Source organism: Anser anser, assembly GCF_964211835.1.
Source record: "Anser anser genome assembly, chromosome: 7".
Taxonomy (NCBI): domain Eukaryota; kingdom Metazoa; phylum Chordata; class Aves; order Anseriformes; family Anatidae; genus Anser; species Anser anser.
Genome location: NC_139727.1, coordinates 19,512,074 through 19,529,166, shown reverse-complemented (window position 1 = coordinate 19,529,166; position 17,093 = coordinate 19,512,074). Strand labels below are relative to the sequence as shown.

The following is a 17,093-nucleotide window of genomic DNA, read 5'->3' as shown; positions in this document are numbered from 1 at the left end:
CTTTGCTTCTTACCTAGGGCTGTGTAACATTTCAGATTGTTTTGTTGCATCTGCTACAAAGCAAAGTTTTTATCTTCTGCCTTCATGTTAGCTTGTGTAGCTGACAGGTGAGCAGCAGGGTTTTGAGCAAAACGCTGGGCTGGATTCTGCATCTGACGGCCACTGCAATAAAGTCCCAGCCCATCCGCTGGGACAGAAACCATGGATGCATGTTTTGCAGGCATTTTGCTGCTCCCAAGCTGCTAGTCTGCCTTGCTGGGGGAGCTGGTGGTGTCACTGAGGTTGCTGGGGTAGTCCCCATATGTCCCCATATGTATATGGGGCTGGCAGCATGCGAATTGTGCATCTTTATGTGCTTTTCTTCTGAGGGGTGTTCGCAACCAGGCAGGCCACTTGGTGCATAGTATGTATGTTTTTAGCAAACTTCTTAAGGTGCTTTTTGCATGACTTCTGCAATTAGGATGCAATTAGCTTGTTCCTACTGTTGCCTTATTAGTTACTGTGGTGGGCTTAAACTCATTTGGGAAAGGATGTGCCCCAGAGGATTGCGCCCTTTTATTTTATTTTATTTTATTTTATTTTATTTTATTTTATTTTATTTTATTTTATTTTATTTTATTTTATTTTAACTGTTCATCTAGTCCCTGATGCTTTTGGTCATTATTTTTTCATAAAAATAGTAATCGCATAGTGCCAGATTCCTACCTCTGGAGCGTAAAAGATGACAGCTACTACTGTCTGCTCTGAATGACCCTCTACATTAGGAGCCATTCAATTCAGCACCAAGTAAATATTCATGAAAATGTCCCATTCCTAAAGCAGGGTCACTTGGAAAATGTCTATTCCATTATAAATATTGTGGACTTTTTTGTTTGCAGCTTCTTTATATTATAAATTTTAATCAGAAAATGCAGACTAAATGCTCTTCAAAAGGAAGGGTAATGAAACTGCTGCATCTTATTTAAACCACTTACTTGAAGCAGTGTATTTTTGACCATTTTTAGTATCTTTTTGTGTACCAATAGGTAGTCTTGGGTATTAACACGTCTGTGATAGATGCAGTCTTCAAATACTAACAGTTATGATCAAGGAATGATGCGGTTCAGAAAATTATTAGTTACGGATCAGTTGTGAACTGTAAGCTAATTTATATGCTTTTAGTTTCATTTCATATAAAAACAAAAAAAAAATCTATTTACCTGAAATTTCATCTGTGAATTACATTGAAAGAAAACTGTGTAATAAAATAATGTGTAAGTTGCTGAAGGCCTGGCATGTGTGAGTATGTGGAATAGTAATCTGCATTGCATGAATAATGTTTTAAATTATTAGACTGACGAATATTCTCTTGCAGGGAACAATAGAGTAAATCTTATTGTAGCTATGACAATGTATTTTTAGTATCAACTAATTTTCAAATACGTCAAGCTAAGCTTTGCTTTTTTTTGGGGACGGATGGAATATTTGCAGATGAAAAGGTTTGCGGCTTACAAACTACGAAGCGTAGTTTGGTTTGATGTGAATGCGCTGGAAAACTTGGAGTTTGGTTCATGAGGTGCCTGCTCCTTCAAGCACTGCTTGTGGACGTCAGGAGGTGTTTTTCTCCCATACTAGGTTGTCTGTATCGGAAGTCTCATTTTAACTAATCATCCTTAAATAATAATACGTGTTTCGGTTGTACTCACGTGTGACTGAGTATGTATGCAGGCTGCTCTATGGAGATACTGAATTCTAAGATGCCGTGATGTGGCAGGGATGAAACTGCTGCTAATGTGGCCGGTGTGCTTTTCCTTCTAATGCCTGTGTATTTTTGTTGTTAAGAGCGTTTGAATGACTTGGTGGGCCTCTGAACTTTAATTTCTCCAATATTGCTCTGTTGAAGGGTAGAGGCTTTTGAAGCCATGTAGCTGTTGGTTCAGATGTACCCCTAGGGTTTAATCAGAATATTGTTGGGCTCACAAAATCCCCAAGCTGGTTCATCTCGTGTATGTTCCACTGCTTCTCCCCAGAATGGACTTGCAGTTGATTTTCTTAGCCTCTGCGGTGCTCCTTTGCTATCACTTAGACCAAGTTTCCCAGATCCTTTCAAATCCTTCGGAGTGCTCGATTCCTGTAAGAAATGCATCGCTTTCTTGCTGCGGGCCCCCAAACTACAGGGCCGGTCTGACACTCACCATGCCTCAGTTCCTTACGGTCTCTCATGGGCATTCTTACAAACACTCCGCTTGAAAGGCTGGCTTTATTTTATCAGGCAGAAAGCCTCATTTTGAGCCTTGGAACGAAAGAAATGGCTGAAATTGTAATGCTGGTTGATAAAACTAATGTGAAAGCTTTTATTATGCTTTCTTCTTCAGCATGCTGTTTGAGTAATGCTAATAATTAGTGCCTTTGTTATGAGGGTTTCGGGGCCCTGTGGGGGTGGCTAAGACCAGAAGAGCAGTACTTAGTCAAGGCACAGCACAGAAAGCGTAGCCGTGCCGTAGCACAGAAGGAGCGAGCGAGGAAAGCGGGTATCTGTCATCTAGTCAGCCTTACGGATTGCCGGCTTCTTTGTTGCTGAAAGCAAAAACAGCACAGACGTAGCTGTTCTTTTTGAGGTTTCGATTGGCCTGCACAAGGAATTAGAGTGACAGTATGTGAGGTTAAACTAAATTTCTGGAGAGAGTCAGGTTTCTGCAGCAGTCCGAGCCCGTGCCTTCCTGCAGACAGTACGTGAAGGCCAGCCTGCTTCACATCCCGTGTGGCAGGGGGTCAGTGCTGGTGGCCTTTGATGCCTAGTCATACCTTTTGTTGAAATAACTCCAAAGCTATCAAACGCATAGAAAGCGTCTTAAATGCTGAAGGATTAAACCTGTGCTCTATATAGCCTTGAGGCGTACTTGAAAAGCACCATGACAGGGGCAGAATGTCTGCAAGGCCTACTGACTGGTTTGGGCTTCTGAAAGCCCAGTCCGGTTCTTCTCCAGGAAGCCATGATCCACTAATGGATCCTGTCCTTGAAAGACTTGTATCATACTCATAGTTCAAAACCACAAAACTCATCGTAACGCCTAAGCTCTGCAGGCAGCTGGGCTACGTCCACGTTAGCAAACAGTTCAGAAATGAAGCACTGAGGAGCCGGTGTCCACCCGTAGGTGCTTTGAGGGGCTCTAGTTTTGTCTGGATCTAGGTTTAGCATCCCCACTTGTTCATTTGCACAAGCTGCTGTAGGGGCCTTTACGAAATGCCATAATGCAGTAGTTACAGCCTGAAGGGAGGCTTGGAGGCTCCACCTGGGTGTGACTGATGGCGTGGCAAACAGTGTAGTTGTTGAGACTGAATCTCAGGAAAATCAGGAAAAACACTTTAGTGGTTTTGTTGCTCATTTCCCGTCATAGCATTATGCTCACGGTGGCCTTTCAGCAGCCTGGGCTGGCGGGAGGTGTCCCTGCCCGTGGCAGGGCTGGGATTTGGTGATTGTTAAGGTCCCTTCCAGCCCAAACCCTTCTGTGACTGAAGAGAACGTGGGTTCTACTACGTACCCATATGGACAGTCTCCCACAGAGATTTAGGTGACGAAATTTGTGTTTTCAGAAGAACCTGTATCCTTATAAGTTCGTCACAGTTTAGAACTTCGGACTCTTAACCCCATTGCATGCCAAGTCAGAACTGCACGTATAATTTTGGGCATGCTAATATAACTTTTAAATTTCCCAGTTAGTCTTCCAAGAAATGAATTGGTGATGTTATTCCCGTAACAGTGGTGCCTCCTCTGTTAAATGTGATCGTCTTTGGTATTTGATTAATACTCAGGGGATCACTGCAGTATCACACTCTTGTGTTCTCCAGTTTGTGTCATTTAATAGAAATATAATAAACTACGTAATAAATCCTTGAACTTCTTGTTTGTATAGCCTTTCAGTTTTGTATATGGAAGATATTTCAAGTAGCTCTGTTATTCTTTGTGTTATAGATGTAGCTAACCTCAAAGCTAAAAGGGGATCTTGCAATTGCATGAGATCTATTTTCATTTCAAAACTATCTAAAATTATTTACAAAACTAGTTACAAGATAACTTTTTTTTTTTCTTTTTAACTTCTCTGCAAATGGATTTCATCAGATTTTGAAGGAAAAAAATTGGATTTTTTTTCCAATGAAATGGTCATTGGGACAGGATGTGGTTGTGCTAAACTTCATGTGCTATTATTGAGCTTAGTGGGTGGACAAATGGATAAATCTTGCCTTTTCTTTTTTTTTCCCTGCAGGTCCAAGGAGCTAATAAAGGAGGCAATCCTTGACAATGACTTCATGAAGAATTTGGAACTGTCGCAGATCCAGGAGATTGTGGATTGTATGTATCCCGTGGAGTATGGCAAAGACAGCTGCATCATCAAGGAGGGAGATGTGGGTTCCCTGGTGTATGTCATGGAAGGTATGGTTTAAAATGCTAACAGTTCTTTTCCTTTTATGCAACATATGCAGATGAAAGCTGTATTTCATGGGAAAAATCATTTTGAAGAAAGAGGTTAAAAACGTTGTCTAAATATGGCTGTTGAAGAATTGTGTGGACTACTTTTGCCTGGAAAATTCCATACCAGAATTGTGTTCTTCCCTATATAAAGAAAGAGGGTTAAAGCTCTTAACCCAGCACTGAGATCTGTTGGAATAAGCCTCCACTAAACATAGTTCTTTGGCTTTGAGGCAGTATCAGTTCTTTGCTGTATAAATTACGGGCGTAACAGAAATAATGGTGTTATGAAAATGGGAAATCATGGTAAAACAAGTAGAATGTGGTAAGAGCTTGCTACCTTATAGGGTATTGTGAGAACGAGCTTTTAAATAGTGTCAAAACATGTGGGATCTCTGCAGAAGCAATGTGTTTCATAATAGAAAGTAGTATTTTTCTGCCTTGTGCACAAAATAAGTGTATCGTCTGCAGTTTAGCATGTCTGATTTGTCACAGTACGTGTCGTGGCAGGGTCCTGTCTTCCTGGTGGAACATGAGAGCAGCAGTGGTGTTCTGTTGTTCTTGGGAGCCATCGGGTTTCTGAAAATCTTTTAGCTGGATGGGTGTTGACAGCACTCTGCTTTTCCAAAACGTCAGCTATTAGCATTCTGTCTTATTCTTTCCAAGTTCTCTAAATTTGTATGCTGAATTGGGCATATTTTATGTATATTTTCATAGGAAGTTTATGCTCATCTATAGGAGTTACTAAGCTTGATTGAGCCTCATGCCCATCTACTGTTGCATCCCTGTTCTAGCATCTGATAGTGTTGTGAAGCAAACATTGCTGTTTTAATTCAGATAACACAACAAATAAGTTGTTGGTTTGATTTGGTACAACACACATGAATAGATGCTTACAAAATCTCTTTGTGCTGCTTACCAGAGCCGTCTGACACACTTGCAAGCATTTTGACCAGATAATACACAAGGGGAACAGAGGTTTCCTGCTTGGCTGTGTCTTTTGAGTGAATATGAGAAAACTCCAGATTATGTATAACTTGCGTGTTTATATATATTTGTACATGCACAAATAAATTTCTTAAATTGTTCTTTTAAACAGAAATATTTTCAAGGCAGTAAGCCATTCTTTAAACATGGTTTCTTGCCAAAGTCTTAATGTTCTATAGTTGCAAATGCTCTTTACTAGTTTCAGAAAACAGCTTTAAGGTTCTGCCCTTTTAAGGTTAAATCGTTTCTCAGGGCACAGCTTTAATTTCATTAGCTTTTAATATTTATATATTCTGCACACTCAAATGGTAATTTGCATTAGGAAGTAGTTAGTGGGAGATTCCAAAGCAAACAATATGTTCCCACAATAGCATTATGTGGAAAGATGTAGGTTTTTCAGTCCTACTCCATTTAAAAACAGAAACTATTTTGATGAGGTGCAGGATCTGTCCTACCAATGAGAACATACTGTTTTAAAACAATACCTGAATATTATTTTTTTTCTATAGTAAAGTGTTTTTGTAGTGCAGAGTTTCTTATCAGACAGTTCTGCGTTTGTTTGCCAAAATGCCATCATGTCAGAGGCATGCTTGTAGTGTTTCTGCTGCGTGACTGCTTTTGGATGTTATGTTCAGCGTTGTCCCTTGGATAAGCCCTATAACAACAGAGCGCCTTCGCAATGAGCGCGTACTCATCTTCAGTTGAGTGTCCTTGCATCCTTTGCAGAGGATTTTTGGGGCTTTGTGAGCAGACCTCTTCCCACCATGGCTTGGAGTGTTGAACATAGTTGGGTATTCAGATGACCTTTATTTGATGTATCTGATGGTGTGCTATTACTGTGACTTCCCTGAATTTAAGAAATGTTTCTAACTGTTGCTTCAAACTCTGTCCCTTGATTCTTGTCTTCTAAAACAACTGTATGTGGAAGACAACATTGTGTCATTTGGGCTCTTTAGCTTACCCTTGCTCTTCAGGCAGCTCTCTGTGTATGAGGGCATGACTTGGCTCTCCCCCAGTATTTGTTCAGTCTTGTAATTTAATTTAAGATTATTTAGATAGCTATGTAAATATGCATAATGCTTTACAAACAAAATTATGAAGAGTTTATAGTCTTTGGTTAGACGTAATGCAATGAGTGATGATGAAGTAATGGAAATGGGAGATGATGTTGTCAAATGGGCTGGATTATGGTTATGACAGCAGGCTCATTTGCTCATTTTGGCTTATCACTCTATCTCTTCAATTATTAAACAAACAAAAAACTACAACCAACTACAACTTTATTCTTTATAGAGTTCTGCAGGAAAAAACTGTCTTTATGAATATTAGTGAGACATTTTATTTTCTCAAAAATTGCATAAACACTGCGAATGTTTCTTCCATGTATTCCTCTTTCCTTCCTTGCTTGGGCTTATAAGTGTGATGAATATGAATAAAAATTACTCATGAAGATAATTTGATAACCAGTACTATCAGGGAAGATTCTAATTTATGATTTAACATTTAGATAGAGCCTCTTACCAGAAGTCTGAGATACGTTGGTGATGTTTTCTTAGACTAATTGTAAATCATAATTTAAGTAAGACGGATTTGAAAACATCCATCACTTTCACTGTTACTTTCTGCATTCTCTTTTATCACTGTAAAGCAGCCATAGTCTCCATTTTAAGTTTCTGCTTATCCTTATAAGGCTTATTAGACCTGAAGATTCTTCTAGTCTTGGTGAGACCTTTATGATTATGATCCTTGAGTGTTTTGGTTCTTTAACCTGGATGTTAGAAAACTGACCTCCGTGACACTTGCTGAGCTCAGGGAATCTTAAAAGGCTGAATAATGATGAGTGTTAAAACCCAAACTCTTCTTTCTTTACTGTGGCTTGATTACGATTTCTGAAAATAAGTCCAGACTTGCTATATTTTTCGGGTGGAAATGGCTGTAGCACTGTACCTCAGCGAAGTGTCAGGAGAAGTCTTGACTCTGCTTTCCAATGTTCTCTTTGGTTCTATCAGAAAGGTAATTCGCTGCTGCCCGATACCAGGTTTGCACGCACAGTCACTTTCATTCATGCATTTGCCCAGCAGTACCTGTGCTAACAGGTTTGACTCCTTGTGTTCTTTGTCCTATTATTTTTACCTTGCATCTGGTGTCCTGCCCTCCTGGTGTTTCTTTTTATGATCAGGAGCCAGAGCAGCACTGGTATGAACTGATCAGACCCTACAAATGACGAGTGGGCCAATACAGTGAAGTTTGACAGAGGTTACTGAGGTGGAATACTATCAGAGGGAAAGCAGCATAAGGTTGAAAGGGAAAATGTTCTATCTCCAGCATGCTGTTGTCCAGTGTGAGAGGTAGGAGCATGGCTCTCGTGTGTACCGTGCTTCAGCTGGATCACCTTTTGTTCTTCAGGCCCAACAGGAGGGAAACATCCACCAGATTGAGGAGCTCTTAATCTAAGCACCCTCAAGCCTAAATGTGCACTGATCAGGAGCTGGCTTTACAGGGTGTTTGTATAGAATAGCTCTTTAGTTGGGCATGGCTAAGCTAGATGTGCAGTTAGTTACCATGTTGAGAAGATGAGACTAGTAATATTCTCAATCACGTCTGTAAAAGTAGGTCTAGTAGACTTCCCTCTTCTGGCCATGTGTCTGGCCTTTTGGGCTGGCTCTATGTTTCTTGATTCAGAAAAGTTTTTTGTAAAGGCTTTTGTTTGTTGTTGTTGTTAAAAAAGTCATTGAAATACAGGCAGGATTTAAGTGGAAGATTACCTGGTTTTCTGGTGGACTTTTTCATGGGCTTTCATGAAGTACAGCTGTTAGGAGCTACCAAGCAAAAGCTGTGCTTGTTGGAGAGCCCTCCTGGGTCACTCTTCTAGGACAACCCTGCTGCACAGTGCCACATGGCGTCCTGAGCATGAAAGCCCGAGGATCACTGCTTCTCATGCAACAACCAAAAACTTCTCTTATAACTGTGCTTTGAAGGTGAAAATTAATTGTGATATAAGTATTTATTGTGGATGGAAACTGATGGAAAAAAATTAGCATGCGTGCTCTGACCCCCTACAGCAGAAGCATGCCTTCAGGATGTTTGAAGCTGGTATTGAAGAGAGGGATGAGTGATGCTGTGGCTTATGCATCTGAACTAGTCTGCTGGCACTCTGACTGCAAGTAAAGCAATTTTGAGAATAAAACAAGCTAACCAAAAATACTGCCTTTCTTGTTAGTAAGTATGCTGCTCATGCATACTAATATGAGCAGACGTTGAACAGACTTTTGTCTTACTATTATTTTTTTGCTCTGAAAGAAACCTCAATTTTATCGCTGTTGGTCAGTCATATTCTGTCTCTAGAATTAGGCCATTGCCTCCAGTTTTCTTTAAGGGGAAAAGGCTCTCGTTTTGCAGGTTTGGATTGGTTGTCTTAAAGCCTTTTTTGGGCATTACATTTCTAAAACTTTCTGAAAGCACTTAAAAATGTGAAAACCTGGAAAGGTCTCTTTCTGAGAGATGCATCCAGATCTGTACCGTGTTGACAGCCTTGAGTTATGTGTGGGTGTTACCTCACACTAATGAGGATAAATGTGATATCCCACATCTGAAACCAAATGTTTCCTCTTGTGCTCCCTCTCTGTCTGAACCTGTCAACTGCAGGATGTCATGTTTGATGGCTGCATTATGAAAGGAAAATATATTGGCAGAGCTGTAGATGAATCAGGTGACAATGTAGAAGTTTTAGGCTCTCATGTGGATAATAGTCATGCCACTATAAACAGTTCTAATTTTTTGTTCTGATTTTTTTAGAAACTATATTAATAGGTTTACAGAGCCCTTCTTTCATGCTTGTTGCTATTCCTATGAAATAGTGGAAGAAGTAACAGAGTGAGTTGTGTGGAGGGGATTTAAAATACTTGAATGAACTATTTTGTGGCTTATCGTTTTGTATCGGCAGTGGGGGCTGTAACATCCTCCCTGACTGCTTGTCCTGCAAGTTGGTACTGAGGTTGCAACCCTACCAACACCCATTGGGCTCCTGATGCTGTGGGGGTGAGAAGGGAAGAAGCAGTTTCCTGAGAGACCATGATGGGAAGCAGCCTATGCTTTCCCCAGCCCATCTTTTAGAGCGACATTTGAGAGGAAAACCCACTAAATTTCATTTTACTTTAATCTTCGGTCAAGGAGAGTCTCCTTCGGGAGACTTGGTTTCGCGCTTTGTTCTTCATAGCTTCTCCAAAGCAATGAAACATCTAATTGTGCTTTCCCGTGGGGATGTGGGGTTTGGGGAGCTGGAGACATCGTGGGAAGGAACGTGTTCCTAGAAAGTGCAGGATTTGCAAGCAAGTCAAGCTCAGGGAACACAGAGGAAGATAAATACAGTCTCTGCAGCCATTTGAACTACAGAGAGAAATGCAAGAGGCCCTAGATCTGCCATCAGAGGCAGCAGAGCTGTCTGGTCTCAGATGAGATTCTTGGGACCTCAAAGCAACTCCTCAGTCTGTTGGGATTTTTGTTGCTGAATCAAAAACCAGAGAAGGCGTGTAGATACTATCTGTCTTCCTCAAGACATCAACTTGCTGCTGCCTGCGGGTTATCACGGCTTTTGCCCAAGTTTTGTGGTACCATAAGGCTTACCATTAATCTGTTGGTCAGCGTGTTTATCCTTGGTCTCATTTCTGAAAGAGTGCTGGATGGAGTACATCACCCTTCTCTCCTATTTGCTTTTGAGAATTATGCAGTTACGTTTTTTTTTTTGTTTGTTTTTAATGGGAGAGTGATCACTGCAGACTCTTGGCTACTAAATGCGATCGTGCACAAATACTGCATTCAGTCTGTCTTTGTGTCACCTCTCTCTGACCCCTCTGTTGTCTCTTTTGGACTAGTCTCAATAAGAATCTGATTTAATAGGACATAATTGCTCTTCTAGCCCTAGGGTCTTCTGAGTCAGTTCCTTCTCTTCTCAGAAAGCATTTGGTAGGGCTGTTTCTTCTAAACCAGAGAGAGATGGAGAACAGAGGCCCATGCTGGATTTAAGTGGACTAAATGCCTTTGTTCCCAATTTTTTTTTTTTTGGCAGAGATCTGCATGGGCAGAGCTCTGTGTCTGCTGGGGCATCTCGCACCGGTGCTGCGCACCGCAGTGATGCGTGGAGAGGCCGAGCTGAGTCCACGCAGGTGGGGACCTGCCTGGCTGCTGTGTGCGCCCAGTGTCCTCACTAGACTTTCTCAGGGTTTGTGGCCCTTCATATCATTTGTGGAACCACGAAGTTGCAGCTTTTTTGTTGGAGGACCCAGACAGTTTTCAGTGCTTTTTCCAGATGTACTCCTGGTAACGTAGCTGGGTATTCCAATCTATGTTGCCACCTTTCAGCATCTCTTGAAGATGCTTGGGAAGGTGATAATGGGTGCATCCACTCTAATCGGGGTTTTTCCTAACACAATCGAGGCAGTTCTACTTTAAAAACTTACGCTGCCTTTCAGTGTGAGTGTTTTTTGCTCTACCTGAGTCTCTAAACCTCTTTTTGAGAGGGTTGGATCTGCCTTCCCAAGCAAACATCAAAAAATAGCATCTCAAAGCACAGATGTTATGTGGCTCTTGAGACTGGAGAGCATTTATTCAGTGTCCATAAGGGGCTCTGCGTAGGAAGGAGTCAATTAGACATTTGTGGCAAAGTGGGATTTTCTGCACAGCATGCCAACAAATCAGTAGCCTCTGAAGAAGCTACCTTTCACCGTACTTCCCACTGGTTTTGTAAAAATGTACTGTGGCATTAGTTTCTTCTTCACTCATCTGTTTAATGTCTTCTGCTTTTTTTTTTTTCTTTTTTTCATCATGCTGGAGTTGGGCATGTTTTTCCTGCAGTCTGAGGTACTGTTTCTTACTGGAGTCCTGCAGCCTTCATGGGTTTCCCATTCATGTCTTTGTTTTTCCATGGAAGTAAGTGGTTTTGTGGCTGTCTCCTCTGGGAAATTTTCTTTCCGTCATTACTCATTCCTCTCTACATCCCCATGTCCAGCGCTGAGACCACTAGATATCAGGGCAGGACCTTTTTGTAAGGCTTACTGAGCTTAAGAGGTTCTCTAGGACTGATGCCTTCACTCTTGAGGTTACCCTATTGCAGAGCAAGCTTCGTTAGGACTTGTTGGAGGCAGAAATACCATGTGTCATTCTAGCTCTGTAAGACATCTCAGTAGCTTCCAGTTGGAAACTGGCCTTTCATGGTGCCAGCATGTCTGTAAGACTTGAAGACCATCCCTTGGGTAATGTAGATATGCTAAAAAATTATTCGTAGAGCTCCCAACAATAGGAATTTACATATGGGACCAAGGAGCAAGGGAGGTTGCCAGCTGTGTTCCTCAAATTTGCTGTCATTCATTATGTGTGTTCACATCTGGTGCTGCATCCCCTCTAACTCAGAGTCCTGGAGAAGAGTCTGTAGGACATAGGAGTGAAGAGTGAGATCCTAAAATGCTTCTGGTTGCTTTGCTTTCATTACATTCTCACCTTTTGGTGGGTATTTCACTTGAGGATTTCCATGGAGCTTATCCCACCTGTTTTGATGGTGAGATTTTTTTCTGGCAGTCATTTGATGCTTTTGAGACTGTTTTGTGGCCTGCCTGAGTACTTGCAAAAAACTTGGTAATGTTACGTTGAGCCCTGCTCAACGGAACGATTTTGCTGTTTTTGGCACTCTCCAGTACAGTACTTGTATCACTTGCCATCACAATACTGTCGTGCCCCTGTCTGGGGCGTGTGGTCCCAAAAGACAGCTCGATGTGCGTGCTAGTATCAGCTGTGTCCTGATCTGCTTGGGAGTACTCGGAGCATTTAGCTGTCATCTCTTCAGTGGTGTTAATACCCCAGAAGAGTATTTAGGAACTGGCAGCTTAAGAACAATGAGAAGGTTGCCATGTGACTTTGCATGCTTTTCGTGGATGCGGTGTGAAAACGTGGAGCACTCGAGAAGTCTCCATAAGGTATACATCAAATAGAGAAGTGCCTGCATGTTTGCTGCAGCAGTCTGCAACTCCATCTAAATCTGGTTCAGCACTTCACAGGGGGCTTCACGTGTCTTCATAGGTTCCTGTGAATTATAAAAGTGTCTGTCAGTGTGGAGGTGGAACAGAAACCTGTTTGTTAATTTTCCAGGATTTCTCAAACTATTGCTTTCAGAAATTGAGCATTGTTCCAACTGCTTCCATTTGGAGTTACTACAATTCAGGATAAAATTTGATTAGTTTTTTTTCCTTCCCCTCCACCCCCTGAAGTAAAAACTGTGGTTATTTACTGGTTAAAAAATCCACAAGGAGGATTTCTTACCAAGTCTTTTGCCATAAGTAGGCGAAGTGTGCACTTTGTGTGGCTGTTGCATTGAGATGGCTTCGTTTTGCACTCTTGAGGCCCAGCCTACACGAGCACCATTATGGATGCTTGTTCCTCTATTTTTTCAAATCGATTTATCAACTTAAAACTTGTTTCTAGCAGTCTTCTGGGATAGGATATATGAACGTTGAGCTGCTGTGTTTGTTTACTGTGTGGTGTTTGAGAGCCTTCTGTATTGCCTGTCTCTGAGAGAAATGGGGTGTTCGTGCTCTGTTGTTTTCATATGTAGTACAATATAAATGCAAGTGTTGCAGCTTTATCATCTCGTCACTTTAATTCTACAGTGTCTTAATAATTAACTCACCTAAATGTAGCTATTTAATCAGACAGGGAGAAGTAAATATTTTTTGCACTTACATCATGAAATGTTCATGAGATCAACTAGGATATGAAATTATGATTGTCACAGTGGCAGTGTTTTATAGGCAGTGATTGTGTTCGTGATTAGATGTAGTTTGATATTTGTTGAGTATAAAGTAAATATGTTTAAAGCTACAGAACTAACTCTTTGCACTTAAATGACTGCACAATAAGAACAATAGGGGTCTATAAACATAATATTGGAATATTGCACCAGTGGGTCACTGGAGATACTCTCATTTACTCTTTCTCCAGAAAAGAACTCCAACAAAACAGCAAATTGGTATGTGTGTATGTATATTTGTGTGTGTGTGTGTATATATATATATATATATATATGTATTATTTTTTTTTTTTAGGAACTCATATGAAACTAATAGACTTGCTGAATCAAAGCAAACCAGGGTTTATAGAAGGAAAGATTATAATGTTTTATTGGGGCAGTGGGAACACTCATTGTCACCTGAGCCAGGATTTAGGAAAGGAAGTCTGAATAAATCTCAAAGGTATTAGCATACGAGCTTGCAAAACAGAAATACAGGTTAGGCAGGAGTAACACAGTGCTGTCTGTGACCACCGTCCTGCAGCCTGCTGCATTGCTCAACTAAGGCGCTTCATGAGGTGAGCAAATAAATCAACACAGGTGAGCTACAGGTTATGTACTGGCCTCTTTATAAAGAGCAAACAAACAAACAAAACCCTAAACCCTATATAATTTATGTTAAGTAATTGTACAATGTTGCACTTAAATTCTAAGGGTATTATTTGATTAAATAATTCCTTTTCAGTCATCAAAACCTAACCTGTGCTTCGTTTAAGCCAGTATTTGGTACCAGGGGAGGAGAAAATGCAATCAAAGCTGGGAGCTAATGCCTTCAGACCTATCAAATGCTTCCTTTGTAGCTATCTATGTGGTAATATTAATAGTAAAACCACTTCAGGTTTCTCAAGGTATTGCGAAATTCTGGTCAGTGGAAAAGGGGGAACTGTACAGTAATTAAAGTCTTTGTGTGAATGCTGTCAAACACCTGAACAGCTGAGTCTCAGATCTCTGTCCTCATTCAAGTCATGCTGTTGGTGTGAGCTTCCCCGTTACATTCAGCGGAGAGAACTGCCTGGCAGGTTCTTAAGCAATGCTTTAATAATTTTAGTGTCAAGATGACCTGAAAATATTTTCATTTTAAAAATCAAAGTCCAGCTTTCTTTGGGATCCGCTCGTATTCGCATTTATGACTCTTGTTCTCAGTCTCTTTGCAGTGTATTATTGAACAAGGCTGGAGCAAATTCAGCAGAAGCTGCAGTCTTCACTGCTAGGGAGGAGTATTTGGAGTTTATCAAATAGATATATTGTTCTGTAAATGCATTCAAGCAGCCTGGTTTGTCTGCGGGCAGTTAAACATTCATTTTCCCCATTTCAGGGAAGAAAATGCATAGGTGTAACCTCTTAAAAAAGGGTTCTCAGTGTAGAGGAAACATAATTGAATGTATATTCTCCTCACAGAAGATCATAGGTGTTGATGAGCTATTTATTTTTCTGTTTCTCAGCAGTTATGCAAAGACTGCTTTTGTCCTGAAGGAGGGTTTTATTTCCCAAATAAATTGGTTAGATAAAGTCTCATTCATTTTATTAATAGCAGCTGAAAAGGGAGGCACAAATGTCTTTGTCTCCCCCACTGTTCCATGATTCCCTTTTACTGAAACTCCCACAACTGCAATGTAAAATAAAAGGACTTTTCATCATAATAGTATACATGAAAGTGCCTGGATTTTGACCTTTGTTTCTGCCCATTAAAATCTATGGCTATATAATTTAGACTATGTATGCAGATAGAAAGACTCCAGTGTTAGCAATCCAAACTATTATTAAAGGAACATTAGAGGCAAAATGTTCTCTTTTGTTAGGCTTGATTTAGGCTCGATTTGTTTTGGATTGCTTGTTTACTTTGAAAGCTGATCTACAAAAAACAAGAAGAACTGTTAGAGCCCTGTGCCCTTTCCTAATGCTCTAGCTTCTACAAAGAAAGCTCAAAATAAACAGTCTGGGGAAGGAGAGAGAGGCTTCCTGCTTCTTGCTTAAACTGGAAAGTCAGGTCATCTCTACTTGTAAGATTATTATTATTTTTTAAAGTAATCTGAAGTGGAAAATGAGAGAATAAAAACAGGACAGTGGGGAAAGAAGGGGGCTTCTGGTCTGTAGAAATCCAGTGTCTCTCATAGTTGAGTTAGACAGCGTGCTGTTACGGATCAGTCGAGATGGAGCGGTGCTTGCACTGTCCTGGTGGGTGAGACCTGCCCCACGCGGGTTCTGGGTGCGATTCGAGTGGCAGCTTGGTCGTAGCTGTCCCACGCAGCAGTGGGTGAAATGGGGAAACCCAACAGCGGTCCTGAGTCACAGAGGCAAGATTTCAAAATACATACGTGCTCCTTGAGTGCTTTGCCCTGGTTGAACACACAGGGGAAACACAGGTGAGACTTCATCTCCCTCCTCTTCGCAGTGGGAACATCTCCCATGGCTCCGTTTGGCCAAGTCTCTCTGCAGACCAGAAGATTGAGATGGCAAAATCAGAGAGAGTGGAATGAATGGGAATAAGGTCAGGGAAGTGGGGAGATTTTGATGTCCTTCAGCAAAGTTTTCTTATTTTTCTTTCTGTTTAATACATTGGTCCTGGTCTCGAACTTCTGTGTAGCACTTGCAGATGAGTCTTGCCAAAAATGGAGGATTTTGTTCATGGGAAACTGATCTGATGTCTCTGTATCTAAAAGATTTATGTTTGCAGTGTATTCTTCTAAAATAATGGAAATTACAATGTATCCCAGCAGCTGCTATTCATAGCACATCTAGGCGGAGATGATAATTAAATGCAATCTGAATACATAGGAATTTAAGATTGAAAAACTAATAAAAACAAGATGTTTTGCTATCCTTTTGCTGAATATTTTTATAACCTCTCAGTTCTGACTGAAAACAGCTATTTCGCGAAGCAACTAGAACATGAAATAACACTGGGTAGGCTTTCTCATATTAAAAATAAAAGCAGAAACTGAGGTTTGAGATGATGCAGATCTTGAAAAGCAATAATCCTGTTGTAGTTATGCAGCCGCATCCTTCCTGTAGAGATTCACAAGGGACTGTTCATCACTGCTGAATTGATACAAACTCTTATCTTGAAGTAGGAGGAAAGTTGAAGTTCTTTTCTGCTAATGATGTATAGCGTTACAGGTTTCTTCAAGCTAATCATACGTTGTGGTGCTTCTTGCTCTTTATCAGCCTTCGCCTCCTTTCTGGTTCTGTCATTGTCCTTGGGAGGATGGAGAGGGATAGGAGCTTCTGAGAGGACTTTGTGCACAGCTGAGTGAAACCTTATGTAAATGAACCTTTGCAGGGTTTTGAGCTCAAAACGTTGTTTTCTTGCCTAGGTCCTCTTGTGGCAGTTGCTGCCATTGGAGAAATAAAGCCAAATTCTAATACTGATAAAAGAGCTTCAGTGGGAAATAACAGCCTGTGGCAAAACTCTGCTAACTTTGCTACTGCAAAGTGGTGTAAAACTTGTGAATTTTGGTGCAGACATCCCTGGGAAAATATTCTTATGGACCGTGGGCTGGTTTCTGTCCCTAAGCCTGCTGGTTTTCCAGTTTGTAATAATCCATGGGGGAGACGCAACCCAGAGGCTGTAAAACTCTTAGGTTCGAGCATAGACCTTTGTTACAGCTGGGTGGTCAATGTGCCCTAAAATGACAACAATTTCCAGAGATCTCCTTTAAACACTGGTTTCCTGTGTTGAAATTTGGACTGAACTAAATCCGTGGAAGATCTTTTTTCACCAAGGAATGTGTTTATTCCCAGTCAGTACAAGATAAGAGCGGGAGGTGGTGTTCTTGGTAACGTTCATCTGGAGGGAACAACTGGACCTCAAGAGCTGCATGATGA

General features: G+C 41.0%; 1 protein-coding gene across 4 annotated transcripts in view; it reads left to right on the top strand.

Annotated features, from left to right (window-relative positions):
- PRKG1 (protein kinase cGMP-dependent 1) overlaps positions 1-17,093 on the top strand; it is a 467,683-nt gene that overhangs the window by 52,771 nt on the left and 397,819 nt on the right. For all 4 annotated transcript variants that reach the window (XM_083843685.1, XM_083843686.1, XM_083843683.1 and 1 more), the window contains one exon: positions 4,245-4,411. In XM_083843685.1, coding sequence (XP_083699811.1) covers positions 4,245-4,411 — 167 coding nt within the window. The remainder of the gene's footprint in view (positions 1-4,244; positions 4,412-17,093) is intronic.